General features: G+C 44.1%; 3 protein-coding genes across 5 annotated transcripts; 1 reads left to right on the top strand and 2 right to left on the bottom strand.

Moving 5' to 3' along the window:
• Window positions 1-893: 893 nt before the first annotated feature.
• Window positions 894-5,263, bottom strand: foxj2 (forkhead box J2). The gene is made up of 11 exons (XM_083639555.1): window positions 5,220-5,263; window positions 5,011-5,133; window positions 4,406-4,785; window positions 4,144-4,218; window positions 3,939-4,028; window positions 3,717-3,863; window positions 3,104-3,608; window positions 2,848-2,982; window positions 2,632-2,733; window positions 1,864-2,208; window positions 894-1,032 (listed from the first exon to the last, which is right to left on the bottom strand). The coding sequence occupies exons 3-11, from the start codon at window positions 4,718-4,720 to the stop codon at window positions 920-922; spliced, it is 1,827 nt and encodes a 608-aa protein (XP_083495681.1). The 5' UTR covers window positions 4,721-4,785; window positions 5,011-5,133; window positions 5,220-5,263; the 3' UTR covers window positions 894-919.
• Window positions 5,264-5,652: 389 nt separating this feature from the next.
• On the bottom strand, window positions 5,653-10,126 carry isoc2 (isochorismatase domain containing 2). Of its 3 annotated transcripts, none has more exons than XM_083633958.1 (7): window positions 10,077-10,126; window positions 9,809-9,909; window positions 8,812-8,977; window positions 8,427-8,639; window positions 7,732-7,802; window positions 6,072-6,189; window positions 5,653-5,791 (listed from the first exon to the last, which is right to left on the bottom strand). In XM_083633958.1, exons 3-7 carry the CDS (start codon window positions 8,971-8,973, stop codon window positions 5,726-5,728), a joined length of 630 nt encoding a protein of 209 aa, XP_083490084.1. In that variant the 5' UTR covers window positions 8,974-8,977; window positions 9,809-9,909; window positions 10,077-10,126; the 3' UTR covers window positions 5,653-5,725. The 3 variants fall into 3 exon arrangements, with proteins under 3 accessions (XP_083490084.1, XP_083490085.1, XP_083490086.1); XM_083633959.1 differs by having other exon boundaries at window positions 8,812-8,942; XM_083633960.1 differs by having other exon boundaries at window positions 8,812-8,942; window positions 10,098-10,112.
• Window positions 10,127-10,316: 190 nt separating this feature from the next.
• On the top strand, window positions 10,317-13,528 carry atg12 (ATG12 autophagy related 12 homolog). The gene is made up of 4 exons (XM_083635821.1): window positions 10,317-10,438; window positions 11,489-11,625; window positions 11,983-12,045; window positions 13,321-13,528. Exons 1-4 carry the CDS (start codon window positions 10,336-10,338, stop codon window positions 13,378-13,380), a joined length of 363 nt encoding a protein of 120 aa, XP_083491947.1. The 5' UTR covers window positions 10,317-10,335; the 3' UTR covers window positions 13,381-13,528.
• Window positions 13,529-15,209: the final 1,681 nt, after the last annotated feature.

The following is a 15,209-nucleotide window of genomic DNA, read 5'->3' as shown; positions in this document are numbered from 1 at the left end:
GTCACTTGTATCAATACTATGTAATGTTGGGATTTCAAATGAGGTATTATAAGGGTCACACATTTCTCTGCCAATCTTATCTCACTCTATTTTTTGTATTAATCAGAAGCATTTGTTCCCCCCCCCCCACACACACACTTTTGTATGGGATCCCTGGTGTACAGGTCTCCCACAGCACCACTGTCCTTGCATTTCATCCCCCTTTCCTGCAGGGAGGGAGAGCTACAGATGCTTCTTGAAAAAAGAGACAATTATTTCAATGAAAAGAGAAGAAAAAACGGACTTGATGACATGCTCCATGCTGTTTTAATTTAGTTTGATGAATTTATTGTTATTTTATATCAACAAAAAGAAAATCTCTTTTATCGGGTAAGGTTAAATTTTGTGTGGTGTTAACTGTGAACATTCACATTTGAAAAGTAAAATGGAAAAAAATCAAAAGAAATTTATGAAATAAAAAAACTAAACAAAGGATGTGTGTTGTGGCTTGTTTAATGCTTTATGCTTGTGTTCCTGATATGCATATCTCGTACAGTATATGCATTTTCCAGCGGTAAATATTTCTCATGCACACTAGAAAACTCGAAAACAAAACCAACAATACCTCTGAGGTATGCAATAATGTGACCAGAATAAATTTACAGTTTATTTTCTTTGAACATGAACAGCTGCAGAAGATAAACAAATTCAAAAGATACTACGGCAAGTCAATTTGAAAGTGGAAAAAAAAATCTTCAAAATACAGCATTCAGTCATTAGTGATATACTTGACATCAAACTCCCCCTCAGAGTAGCTTCAAAATGCACAACAGGCAGCTGCTGCATAGAGTTTAGTGAATCTGGCTGTCAGCCTTGAGAATATGAGTCACATTTCTCTGTGAAACGTTCTGTTATATATTTTCTCCACACGTAGCGAAGGTCAAACAATCAGGGAATCCCAGTCAAAGTCATCCTGGATCTCCTCGCTGTTGCTGTGGAGATGCTTTAGTGGAGGACGGGGTCTGGGGACCATTGGCTGAGATTGGATCCCGGCTGTGACAGAAAGAGGCGTGCAAAGGGAAACGTACTTAAAGGGATACTCCACTTTTTCGGGGATTTAGCTCATTTGCCACATCCCCCCCCCACATAACCAAGATACACCATGCCTTACCGGCACTGTCCGCTCAGTTTACAGTGAGCTACAGTTGTGAAGTTAGTATCGCCATAGAATGGAGGGTAATGGTACAGCTGTTAAAAATCTGCCAAAACACACATCTCACGGTGCCAAAATACATGTGCTTTGGGTACTCACCACACAATGAAATATTAATCCAAAATGCACATAATCAGTCTTTTTGGAAGGAAAAGAGGTAGCTGGCACTGCTTTCCAAACATGGCCACTGACCTCTTTTCCTTCCAAAAAGACAGATTATGTGCATTTTGGATTAATATTTCATCGTGTGGTGAGTACCCGAAGCACATGTTTTGGCGGATTTTTAACAGCTGTACCATTACCGTCCATTCTATGGCGATACTAACTAACTTCACAACTGTAGCTCACTGTAAACTGCACGGACAGTGCCGGTAAGGCATGGTGTATCTTGGTTATGTGGGGGCATGTGGCAAATGATCTAAACTCCAGAAAAAGTGGAGTATCCCTTTAAACATTGCTTATACAAGGAAATGAGACACAGTGTTAAGGGGATCCCCCCATTCAAATCACTTCTTTAGAATCTAATCTGATTGTATCTACCATTTTGGAATCAACTCAAAGAAACTTGAGAGCAAAGTACAAGCACAGCCATGTTTCAGCTGGATGACATTCAGTTGCCTTGAAATTGATGGAGGGAACAAGCTTCTTTGAACATGATGTCCAGTTCTTACCAGTTGTGTTGGGCTGTGTGAGCTGGGGCCTCTGCAGGCCGTGTCCCTGGGGGTGCAGAGCCCTGCGGGGAGGCTGTCCTCCATTGGAGGGGGGGACCATAGGGGGGTAGAGGAGGGGTGAGGGGTGGGTGAGGCTGGCCAGGGTGGGAGGCGGATTGGAGTAGAACAGAGGGACTTGTTGGGAGGGATGTACACCAAGGGTCAGTGGGGAGTTACTCCCAGAAGAGGAGCCAATCATGCCTTTCTGGGCGAAGAAATGGTTCAGTGAATCACAGAGTGAAGTGAAGAGCGCCGGGTCCAGCGCCCAATCACAGAGCTCAGCCTGGCGCATGCTCTCCAGCAATTCTGGAGAAAAAGAAAAAGTTTAAGGGCTGGCAGATGAAAGCGAAAATTAATTTAATATAAATTAAATTAAATGTATTTATTTTTAATGTATTTAAAAATAAAACAACATTCATATAAGTCTAATCAAATGTTAGCCAAAGTCCCCTTTTCCCTATTTCAAAAACACAGATGATGCCATCCTTGAAATTGCTAACCATTTTTAACCAAAGGTATTAAAATAGCTGATCACAGCAACAATATTCAGTTAGCTACTGCTAATTCTATTTTACTAAGCAGAATGTTTGTTAAAGTATGTGCATTTTTTTGTCTTCATAAGGCAGATATCTGAAACAGTAACTGGGGTAAACAGCACAGACCTATCTGAAACAGTAACTGAGGTAAACAGCACAGACCTGGGTGAAACAGTAACTGAGGTAAACAGACCTGGGTGACTTGAGAGGTCAATGTTAGCCCAGTCTAGATTGCTGGCAAGGCGGCAGCTCTCCTTCAGAGAATCTGTGTTACTGAACCAATCAGCTGGCACCACTAGAGTGGGAGGGAGGGGTTTAAAATGAAAAAGTGCTGATCTTGCCAGTTCGCTGATTTTCATACATTTCAAACAATTCAGGGTTGATTAATGTAACGCAATATGGAACTCACTGTATTGAGAAAGGCGCTCTATCTCAGGAAGGGGAGTGGCTGGTGCAGCTACAGGGTGAGGAGACATTGGTAGCAGAGTCGGAGTGTGAAGTGGGGTAATGTCACTGGTCGGCACAGCCAGGGGAGCCACATCCGCTGGAAAGAAGAGAGTGGTCTCATCCCAGCAGGCAATGTAGACTTGATAGGGTGAATGCACACAAAACACATCCACACACACACACACACACACACACAAACACACACAGAGGGTACTTACACTGCGAGCCCCCCCTCTCCCGCATAGTCCTGAAGAGGGACTTGAAGGATGCATACAAGTCTGGCAAGTTGAGCTCATCGAAGGTGAAACGTGCCGGGGCATCAGCAGAGGAGTGTGAGGAGACAGATGAGGGGACACCAGTGGGAGGGGCAACAGATATAAAAGGCATAGGGTGAACGTGGCCCGACAAAGTGCAAACAGGCATGGGTGCCAGGTTAAGAGCCACAGAAAACGTGGGAACAGATACGGGCACTGAACTCGTAGGAATGGACAGAGTGGTAAGAGAGAAAGAGGGAGAAGCTGGAGAAGGGAAAGACATATTGGCAGTGGAGAGAGATGGAGCCGGGGTGGTGGGAATGGAAAGAGTGGGGCCTGTTGGATGGGGAGGAGGGAGACAGTTGATGGAGGTCAGTGGGGCAGCAGATGGGGGCAGAGTGGTGGGAGAGACCGATGAGAAAGGGACAGCGAGACTGGAGAGAGGACAAGGCATGTAGGGTGAGCGCTGCTGTAAAAACAAAACAAAAACACTAGATATTATATCAGATGCTCTTTAGTTGAAAACACACTGAGCAAACCTCCTGGCTGTGTTTCAGAAGGATGGAGGTGACACTACCTTGCATGGGGGAGGAGAGAGGGAGACAAGTCGCAGTGACTGATGGACCACTCCAATTGGTTCTGCTTTAAGGAGCTGCTGGTCAGTTGGCTGTGGCTGTAGGGGGGACAGTCCTCTCTCTGCTGGTGTCACTGGGACTTGAGGAACCTGTGACAGGACAGACTTTTATTACTATGACACTTTTGAGTTTGGTGGCAAGTGAGTGAGACTAAAAAAACGTACATTGTGCCTCTCCTCCTCGTCTGGATAGGGACGTTTAGGCGCCCTCACTTGATGAACCTCTGAAGGTCCATCCATTGTCCAATAGGAACCCTACAAATACAGCCAGTCTTTAGCTTCACACTATTTTAACCCCACATTATGATACAGATTCTAACAGAAATAATATTCTTACATCCACGATACTAACAAATAAAGATATTTGCACCTTGCCAGGGTCACTTTGAGGCCGAGGAACTTTCCTGAAGCATTTATTAAGCGACAGGTTATGTCGAATGGAGTTCTGTTAGGGACACAAAGATACATAATGATATCAATATGACAATTAATTTATCTGCAAACATAATAATTGGTGATGCAAACAGAATGGAAATTACTTATAAAACCAATCACTTAAACGCGTTTATACTTTTGTAACAAATGTAATAGAACGCTACATTGATGTCATGTTGTTCTACATTGTAGGCTACCTTCCATCCGCGGCCTGCTCGGCTGTAGTAGGGGAAGGTGTCACTGATCCAGGTGTAGATGTCATTCAAGCTCAACTTCCTCTCGGGCGCAGACGCTATTGCCATGGCAATGAGAGTGGCATAGCTGTGAGGGGGCTTCCCTTTGGAGTTTGAGGGAGAGGGGCCTGGAACAGAGGGCAGGAAGTCCTTTTCTCTCCCTCGGTCTTTCCTCTTGTCCCTCTCTCCTCCTCGTTCTTTCCCAGAGCGTAGGCTGCTGACTCCCAGCTGGGGCAGCCAGTCTATGCTGGTCAGACTGGAGTCCAGGTCAGATGACATTCTCCCTCTATCTCTCTCTCTCTGAGGTCTAGGGGATCAGAGCACTGGATCAACAGGTCTGGACTCTGTGGAGAAATGCCATAGTATGATTCCCCTCTGCATGTAATGTAATACTGTCAACGTTCTGCTCCTGCCTGCAGTCCTTTACAAGCCAGTAAGCCGAGACACAAGAGACTTTGTGCTGCACTTGAAACATTCCATTTTCAAGAAAAGAAGTAGCATGAATGGGTCAGTATGAACGAGCCAATTCCACCACCCCTCCAAAGTTTCTGAGGACGGAGAGTGCTTACCTGTCTATAGTCTCTCCAGGCCCGAGGCCTCAAACAGTGTTCATATTTGATGTTGTCATCAGCTGTGCACGATTGCTGTGTCAGATAGCTGTCCTTCCTCCACTTCAGATCTCTCTCCTCTATCTGTTGATCCCCGGCAGACTTTTTATCATACTTTTGGTGTTTGAAAGTTTGTATTACTTTGGAGAAATAAACAAAAAGAAACTTACGCAGACCGCTTCCTTTTTCTCTGCCTCCCTGCTTCTCTCCTTCCCCTCCCTTTCTGTCTGTCCCAGAATTGCGTCACCCACTCCTCCCCCTTCGTGACACACAACTCCCTGCACCCGCCTCTGTGGGCTGGCCCCTCCTCTTCAGCTTCTTTCAGCTTGCAGCAGAAGTCTCTCCACACTACTTATCTGGTGTTGTCTGTGTCAGTAGAAAGCATGGAACAGCTGTTGTCTGTGTCAGTAGAAAGCATGGAACAGCTGTTGGCCTATACCAGCACACCAACATGTAGAAACAATCTACAAGTTGCATCAAAAGCTGCGTGCACATTCCTCTCATTTAGTGCCAAGTTTTGATGACACCATCACGCAACATATAAGGAAATATCTCAAATACATTAACAAAAAAAAGCACAGCAGCGCAAAGTTAAAATAGCAGCATTATTTTATTGCAACACTTGCAGTCAAATTGTGCTTTGTGTCTATGAGACAGACGAAAAGTGATGGTCTCCCTACAGAGAGCTGAAGAGGGCAAGGAGGCCGGTGTCAGGGGACGGATGAGCCAAAAGCTTCTGGATCTGTCAATAAAATCAACAGAATATAACTTAGTAAGGTCACTTGCATTGTTATTGCATAGTTATGACACAATAGACCCTTCTCACGGGGGCCATTTTGTGTCGAGAAGCCAGGGTAAACACAGGTGCAAGCAAAACACTAATGAGGGTTTCCAACTTCCATGATTGGGATTTGGAAACCCTCATTAGTGTTTTGCTTGCACATGTGTTTACCCTGGCTTCTCGACACAAAATGGCCCCTGTGAGAAGGGTCTATTAAACAAGCAGTCGTTTCAGTCAGCACCTCCTTGAAGTTGGGGTGTTTGGCGTCTTGGACCAGCTGCAGCAGAACAGCCTCTGTGGTGGTGAGGAAGGCTCCGCTCTGCTTCAGCCGGGACAGAGCAAACAGCCGGTCGGTCTGGCTGCAGAGGGAAGCAGAAAGGTCTGTAACACCACGCAGATCTACAGTCTATCAGAGACACACAGCTGTTACATAGGTCTGTAACACCACGCAGATCTACAGTCTATCAGAGACACACAGCTGTTACATAGGTCTGTAACACCACGCAGATCTACAGTCTATCAGAGACACACAGCTGTTACATAGGTCTGTAACACCACACAGATCTACAGTCTATCAGAGACACACAGCTGTTACATAGGTCTGTAACACCACACAGATCTACAGTCTATCAGAGACACACAGCTGTTACATAGGTCTGTAACACCACGCACATCTACAGTCTATCAGAGACACACAGCTGTTACATAGGTCTGTAACACCACGCAGATCTACAGTCTATCAGAGACACACAGCTGTTACATAGGTCTGTAACACCACGCAGATCTAGTCTATCAGAGACACACAGCTGTTACATAGGTCTGTAACACCACGCACATCTACAGTCTATCAGAGACACACAGCTGTTACATAGGTCTGTAACACCACGCAGATCTACAGTCTATCAGAGACACACAGCTGTTACATAGGTCTGTAACACCACGCACATCTACAGTCTATCAGAGACACACAGCTGTTACATAGGTCTGTAACACCACGCACATCTACAGTCTATCAGAGACACACAGCTGTTACATAGGTCTGTAACACCACGCACATCTACAGTCTATCAGAGACACACAGCTGTTACATAGGTATGTAACACACCACGCACATCTACAGTCTATCAGAGACACACAGCTGTTACATAGGTCTGTAACACCACGCAGATCTACAGTCTATCAGAGACACACAGCTGTTACATAGGTCTGTAACACCACGCAGATCTACAGTCTATCAGAGACACACAGCTGTTACATAGGTCTGTAACACCACGCACATCTACAGTCTATCAGAGACACACAGCTGTTACATAGGTCTGTAACACCACGCACATCTACAGTCTATCAGAGACACACAGCTGTTACATAGGTCTGTAACACCACGCACATCTACAGTCTATCAGAGACACACAGCTGTTACATAGGTATGTAACACACCACGCACATCTACAGTCTATCAGAGACACACAGCTGTTACATAGGTCTGTAACACCACGCAGATCTACAGTCTATCAGAGACACACAGCTGTTACATAGGTCTGTAACACCATGCAAATCTACAGTCTATCAGAGACACACAGCTGTTACATAGGTCTGTAACACCACGCAGATCTACAGTCTATCAGAGACACACAGCTGTTACATAGGTCTGTAACACCACGCAGATCTACAGTCTATCAGAGACACACAGCTGTTACATAGGTCTGTAACACCACGCAGATCTACAGTCTATCAGAGACACACAGCTGTTACATAGGTCTGTAACACCACGCAGATCTACAGTCTATCAGAGACACACAGCTGTTACATAGGTCTGTAACACCACGCACATCTACAGTCTATCAGAGACACACAGCTGTTACATAGAATACTTGTCAAAAGTGATTGGAATAGATGGATACCCTCTGGATGAGACAGCGTCAGCCACAATGTGGACCTCCATTCCCTTTTCAATCAGGTCAAAGGTCGTGCACTGAGGAGAGACGGAGCAGAGGTCAGGAGGCGGGGCATGTTTCCCACCCAACACGTCATTCAGACACTGACAATCTGGAAGCTCTGTGACACATTATTAGATTCATGAATAATGTGGCGTTGTACTCTGACTCTTAATCATGTCAACACCTTCCCCACAGTCATTTCTTTTGACTTTGTTCCTTTGTAATAATTAATATGGGCAGCATAAAAACAATCTAAAAATCTAACACCCTATCTCATATGATAAGACAGAGGCTCTGTAAATGATCCTCAAAGTATTTTTGACCATGAATGAAATATGTCCTGTAAGCACACTAGGTGAAAAGATGTCACTGATATAAAAAGTATATCCCCCCCAGGATTCACACAAGAATGCACAAGGACACGTGATCATAAGGGTTTGTTCATTTGACAATATTCACTGGGCAAGCCAACTGGATTTCCCCTCAGAATCAAACAAGCTAATTACCTGGCTGACAAACAAATCATACATTCAGAAAACTCATTGGTGTATTTCTATGTTTCTACATTCTACTACAACTATGGAGTCCTTTAAGTTCATCCTGCATCCATTGAAACATGTGGTGCAGAGGGGGATGTGACATCATCCCCGCGGTCTCACCGCGATGCAGGCCTGTGCCTCTATTCCACACAGGATGGCCTGCTTGGGGTTCCCCAGGGCCTGCAGCTCCTTCTCCACCCCTTCCGTCAGCATGGTGAACTTGGTCTTAGCATGGGCCGTCAGGTCTGCTGCTCCCAGCTCTGGCACTGTGGGACCCAAACCTTTGGGGTACTGCTCAGTCAGAATGGCGGGGATACCCAGAGCACGACTGGCCTGCAAACAGAAGGAGAGCATGCAAGATTTAATCAGAAGGTGCCATTTCTGTTCAATATATAGCAACAACCCATACATTTCCCACATACATGTACTACTGTAAGGCATATACAGCAACTGGTGTGAGACTTTCTGTGATTGCGAGATACTTGTGTGTGCGTGTGAGTCCAACCTGGAGCAATCTGGCTGCATTGCTGACTATGTTGGTGAACTGGAAGATATTGGGTCTGAACTTCTCTTGCATGTCACACAGCAAGAGCACTGAGCCTTTAGTGGAGAGCCTGCCGATGCCTGCAGCTGCCACTGGAGGAGCAAGACCATACAAAAGAAACATCTCACTGTGTCTAATATGTCATGTTTCTCTACACCAGTGATACTCAACTTGCAGCCCGGGGGCCAGATGCGGCCCGTGATAGGGTGCAGAGTGGCCCCCCGATCATTTTCTAATTCACAATGAAAACTAAGGTTAAATAGTTTGACTGAGCTCCTGCTAAATTGTCAAATATGACCGTCTGCTCGCTGCCCAGGCACTTACAGTATGTAAATGGTAAAATGGCCTGCATTTTATATAGCGCTTTTATCCAAAGCGCTTTACAGTCAGTAGGTACATTCACCCACCGATGGCTGCAGGCTACCACGCAGGGTGCTGGCACACCAACGGGAGCAATTTGGGGTTCAGTATCTTGCCCAAGGACACTTCAACATGCAGACTGGAGGAGGCGGGAATCGAACCAGCGACCTCTTTTATCCAAAGTGATTAGTGGACGACCCACTCAAACTCCTGAGCTACAGCCGCCCCTGTATGTACTTAACTAACTTAACCTAACTAGTGTGCGCAAAATTGTGCAAAGCAAGTTGAGTATCTCTGCTATACACCATCACTGCTGTAGATGCAAGGTACAGTGTCAATGATACAGACCATGACAGTAAGCATTGCATGTCATGACTGCAGTAGTCTGCTCTCTGTTGAACATTAACTGGAAAAGATTGGACTCATCCAGTAGTCTGTTGCTGAGAGCGGCACGGCAGGCTGTGTTCAAGATTTCCAAAGTTTTCACTGATCATGTAAGATGCAAATATTGTAAATACAAATGAATGGGAGTGAGATCTTCTCTATTTAAATGTCTGGGGTCACTTGAATGAACTGAGAGATCAAAAAGCCAACTTACTGTTGTTGCGTGAGTGGTCCGCTGTGAGTAGTGGGTGACAGTTCAACTTTTAGGTAGAGTCAGAGGGTAAAGTGTATTATTTCCTGGCCATGTGACGCCCCCTTTATGAAATGAAAACATAAGAGCCGAGGGCATACATGTATTCAAAACCGTCGGTAATGTGATAACATTCAACAAAATGGACAATCAATAACCTTATATCAATTCTAACATTACAAAAAGAAAGTATTCCAAAGATAAAACATATAACTAACGTTAAACATCTCACCTCGCAGCACAAAAAACCTACCAAAAACCTTCCTTTACCAAACACCGCCCTCAACCAGAGTGGCTCAGCCCTCAACCAGAGTGGCTCAGCCCTCAACCAGAGCCGCCCTCAACGTTTCCCGCTAGCCAATCGAATGAACGTGTTGCAGATTGATGTTTCTTTTGAGCCAACACTATGCGCCATTATTCGCAGCCAATCGCTTCAACATCAATGCTAGCACATGAGGCGGGATCAGTGACACGCTACTGGTCAGCTGAAGATGTCTGACAATGCGGAGTCCCCAACAGAAACTCAAAAAGAGGAGCCTTCTGCCGCGCAACCACCAGCAGACGACTCGGCGACAAATGAAGAGAAGAAAAAAAGTATGGGAACTGAATAATATTAAAATAAATACTCAACTAGCGAAAGAATATTCAATTTGTTTTGTTTCCGAAGGCTGTTGCTAATGCTACATACATGTACTTCCGCGTCTGTGACTGACAGTAATTTTGGCCAATAAAAGGGGAGGATTTCTTTTGCGCAGCCAATGAACTGTCATATATTAACATAATGTCCAAAATAAGGAGGGGAGGAAGGCTGGCTTTGCTGTCTGTCAGTGTGTTTACATGCAAACAATAAACTGGCAATAATCTAATTTCCGCGTTTACATGCACTTAGTAAATAGCGTGAACTCACCTCAAAGTGCGTGAGTGGACTAACGATAATGAATAAACCTGATGACTCAGCAGAAACCTATGTGTTTTAATCGGTTTTCTCATAAACTGATAATGGCCTTATCCGATCAAAGGACCGTTTACATGACACTTGAATAATCAGATAACTCTAGAAATCCGCTAATAAACAGTTTATTGGTGTGCATGTAAACGCACTCTGGCGTCAATGTCCACTCATGCACTTTGAGTTGAGTTCACGCTATTTTAGCCTATTTAGTGCATGTAAACGCGGAAATCAGATTATTGCCAGTTTATTCGCAGTTATCCGTTTATTGTTTACATGTAAACGCACTCTAATGTTTATGAAAGCACAAGGTTTCGTCTCGTTATCTACCTGCTCTTACAGGTTGCACATTTTGCAGATAGACAACGCATTTTCCACATGCCCTTATAGTGGACATGAATAATGTCAATACTTTATTGTAAATGTCAGACATTGATATTGCAATAATGGCTACCATAACAGGCTCCAGCTATGGTGTAAATAAAGCATCACGTTTTACTTTAAACTAATGATGTCAGTTTACTCAAACACACACACACACACACGAGTTAAAGGTTCACTATAATATCATTCCCCTGTTGTTCCCCTCTGATTATCTTGTGGAAGAGAGGCATGACAGGTGTTTCCATAGTGTGGTTATTATACATCACTTCCCTCTCAAGAAATTCCACTGAGCTGTCGTCTTCTTTCCATAGTTGATGTGCTGTTGAAGGCAGTGGGTGACACTCCCATAATGAAGACAAAGAAATGGGCAGTGGAGAAAGGGAGAACGGTGCAGTCCCTCTCTCAGTTCATCGCTCGCTTCCTGAAGCTTGATGCCAATGAACAACTGGTGAGGGCTAAGTTAATCTACTTCCAAACTATTGCTGTCTTGGGCAGAGATTTCAATACCCCCTTTCCCTGATTACTGAATCCAAGTACCCCCTTTAGCCGACTGCAACATTTTGCTTAGAAAACTGCAAGAGAAAACTATAGTAGACTATATGATACAATGAATGAATGATAACCCACCTTTTGAAGAATGTACATTACAAAATAAGAAATGGAGTAAAAAGAGTTGCAATTAGTGCCTCCTGAGCAGATGTATTTTAACATTTCCCCTTTCTCTCAAGTACCCCTCTGTAGTACCACCACACAGTTTGGGAACAGCTGCTCTACCTAATTGCATTTGCCTCTTATTTTCTTCCAGTTCATCTATGTCAACCAGTCTTTTGCCCCCTCGCCAGATCAAGAAGTAGGTGTCCTATTTGAAGTGAGTACTTGGAGACAGCTGTTTTAATGCACTATGATTATGTATGTATGTATGTATGTTGCTCATTTCTCCTTCCTAAAGTAGATGTAGTGTCAGTTGGTAATGTCGAAAATAACCCCCCCCCCCCATATTAACATTTTTGTCTTATTTGTGTTCTTTATTTATTGATTAATTGTTTGAATCACAGTAATTCCTAATGTCCTCTTTCTATTTAAAACAACATATTTCTAAGGGGGAGGTAATTTGACACACACACACACACACACACACACACACACAAATGGATAATTTTATTGACCTCTTTTAAATACATGTACTTGTCAACAATATTCAAGTGTAAAGTTGATTTATTTGTGTGTGTGTGTGTGTGTGTGTGTGTGTGTGTGTGTGTGTGGGGGGGGGGGGGGGGGGGTTCAGTTATTGAAGCTTGAAGTAAATATGGAGAAAGTAGACATACCACTAGGTTCTATAATAATTAGATTGAGCCAAGACCCAGAGCAAGACAGTATCAATCTGGGAGCCCATCGGTTAAACCTCTCTAACCTCTGGGGGCAGCAGCCTCGTTTCAATGCCGTGCAACAGGAACTCGAGGGGCTCCGCCGGCAGCGGAAGAAAATCCCTTTCCGCTCCCTGCAAGCTCTGCCATTGGCTCCAACTGACCGGCTCTGACCATTTATGGATTTCATTTCCCCTCCCTGCGTGTCACTCTCAAATTCCTCCGTCGCTATGAAACAACCACAACATCGCTAGCTCGTTGCTAGTAGCAAGTAGCAAGTCTTTACTACACACCGGTCACATTCACTCCATTTTGATCATGTAAAGCGCAGCATGCGAGCCTGCACCCTGCGAGCCTGCACCCTGCGAGCGCTGCTGCACAGCTTTTCACAGAGCTTGTCGACAGATTTTCGACAGTCTGTCTCGAGAGATGACGGTATAGTGGAGAATATAAGAATGGATGGATGATGTGGAGGACTGACCAGCAGAGGGGGCAATGAGTGAGCTGCTCCATATGAAACATGCCAGAATCCTTGGCCACTGATTAAGTTCTCGATAAGTAACAGCAAAGACCTTGAAGTCCAGAAGTCAGAGCAGGCAGTGTATTATTCCATGGCAGGTCATGACATCTCACTCTGTCTGTAGGGCTGAATAATCAAGAGAGTTCACATTTGAAAGTGTTACACAGCCAAGTGAATTTAGAAGTATTGTGCAATACCGACAGATCTCTCCTGTCTGTTTTTGAGTAAAAATGTCTCTCTCTCTGTCTTTTTCCCACAGTGTTTTGGCAGTGATGGAAAGCTGGTTCTACATTACTGTAAATCTCAAGCCTGGGGTTAACAGCTTTCTTTAACTCCCCTTCTGTTCAGTTCAGCATGCAAACAATGTTCTTCTTTTCTACTTGCCATTCTTTTCTTCTTCCACTTTTTATGTACATACATATTGTAAATAAATTATGACGACAATGGAAAGCTGTTTCTTTTGTTGTTGTTGTTGTTGTTGTTGTGGAAAACACACTTTGCCCCCGAAAATAAACACTTCAACTTAACTCTGTGGGGCCAGGATTTGTCTTTGCGATGCTGGCGTTGATTGGAAAAAGCGCACGGAAAAAACATTCATATAGATGAGTTCTTTAACAATTTAATTTGCCCATACAGAAATAATGAAATACAAAACACACACAAATGGATGACATGGATGAGTTCAATAAGGGGTGAAGGTTGAGTGAGGGTAGGAAGAGAGTGAGAAAACCACAAATGAAAGGGGATGTAGCGAGAGAAGGAACTACTGTACAGCAGGGGTTCCCAAACTTGTTCATCTTGGGGCCCTAAAAGATACATTTTGTATCTCCCTGGGACCCAAACTCACAAACAACATACGGTAATGAGTTGCCATGACGACCAGTTGGCGACCCACCCCCCACGGGTCCGCGACCCAAATTGGGTCCCGACCCCATAGTTTGGTAAACTGCTGTACAGTAACAGATGGAGTTAGAGGGATTACATGATTCAGGATGTTTGTGACATAAATTCCCAAGAAAGACAGAAAAGGGCGTAGAGCGGCGCGGAGGCGGAGTCGTATTTCCATCTGACTCTCAGCCGAGAGGATATCAAAGCAGGAGTACAGCTGGACAGGTAAAGGTCACGGATGCTCATCCTGAAGGTGGAATATGACGACAGATGTCTGGAATATTTAGAAGTTTAGGCCATTGGAAGGAGCAGACTAGAGCAATGCTGTTTTTGACTAGTGGTTGACCAGACAGACACAAAAAAAGGTATTTGGTAGGTTCTTATATGTATAAAATTATTGATCGATCGGTTATTGCTGTTTTTTGTTATTTGGGTCTGATAGAGCTTTTTGATATTGTGCTAATGACAATGGATGCAAGTGAACTGTAATGAACAGATTGTGTTTCACCTTTGTTTTAGAACAAGCTGCATATACCTCTTGCCTTCTCAATAAAGTTAAGTTACAGATATCAAGAATGCTCCAGCCATCTGAACAGTTTACATCTTGTACAGATTGTATGCTTTTAAAGCGTGTGATGTATGCTTACTTTTTTTCTGAATTTACACTTTGGGCTCATGATTAGTACGAAACTACCCCCCCCCCCCCCCCTCCCCAGTGCAGAAATATGGAGAAGAAGGTGGCATTCTTCTCCACTTGTGACAGCACAAGAGAACGTTCTGCTGAGGCTGACAGGGATGCAAACTCCTGGAGAGTGACAATGGTAACAGATACCAGGGCGGACAAAATCATTCACCGAAGTGCCCTATTTTGAGATTAAAAAGGTGACTGTCACCTAAAAGTGACTAGTTTGCATCCCTGTCAGACATCACGAGGAAGTTCCATTTCAGGAGCAGTGACCTCCACAGTTTACAAAAATGAGCCTAGAAGATGCAGCTATGTGTGATAAAAAAAAAAAAAGTTTCAACCCCAAAAAATCATTCCACTTCCACATAATGCCATGTGGTCTACAACCTGCACCATGGTTTTTAATGTTGGAAATGGATGTCCGACTGTAATAGTTGTAATGACAGTGGTAATACAAAGTATGTAACAATATGGTAATATGCTATGATGACGACTAAAAATGACTTGTTCATGGTTGTTAATAACATTGTCATATACAGTGTATTTTGGTTGAAGTTATTAAGTTACTGATGTGT

Source organism: Poromitra crassiceps (assembly GCF_964638095.1).
Source record: "Poromitra crassiceps genome assembly, chromosome: 1".
NCBI classification, from domain to species: Eukaryota; Metazoa; Chordata; class Actinopteri; order Beryciformes; family Melamphaidae; genus Poromitra; species Poromitra crassiceps.
Note: the sequence above shows the minus strand (reverse complement) of the source record. Positions and strands in the feature narration are given on the sequence as shown.

Coding starts and splice junctions, on each gene's coding strand:
- foxj2 (XM_083639555.1), bottom strand. CDS start 4,720: ATGTCATCTGACCTGGACTCCAGTCTGACCAGCATAGACTGGCTGCCC. Junction 4,029..4,143: donor CTCAAAGTGACCCTGGCAAG/GTGCAAATATCT, acceptor CTGTATTTGTAG/GGTTCCTATTGGACAATGGA. Junction 2,209..2,631: donor TGACCTCTCAAGTCACCCAG/GTCTGTTTACCT, acceptor CTTTTTCTCCAG/AATTGCTGGAGAGCATGCGC.
- isoc2 (XM_083633958.1), bottom strand. CDS start 8,973: ATGTTTCTTTTGTATGGTCTTGCTCCTCCAGTGGCAGCTGCAGGCATC. Junction 7,803..8,426: donor AGGCACAGGCCTGCATCGCG/GTGAGACCGCGG, acceptor GTCTCTCCTCAG/TGCACGACCTTTGACCTGAT. Junction 6,190..7,731: donor GACGCTGTCTCATCCAGAGG/GTATCCATCTAT, acceptor TTCCCTCTGCAG/CCAGACCGACCGGCTGTTTG.
- atg12 (XM_083635821.1), top strand. CDS start 10,336: ATGTCTGACAATGCGGAGTCCCCAACAGAAACTCAAAAAGAGGAGCCT. Junction 10,439..11,488: donor AAATGAAGAGAAGAAAAAAA/GTATGGGAACTG, acceptor TTCTTTCCATAG/TTGATGTGCTGTTGAAGGCA. Junction 12,046..13,320: donor AAGTAGGTGTCCTATTTGAA/GTGAGTACTTGG, acceptor TTTTTCCCACAG/TGTTTTGGCAGTGATGGAAA.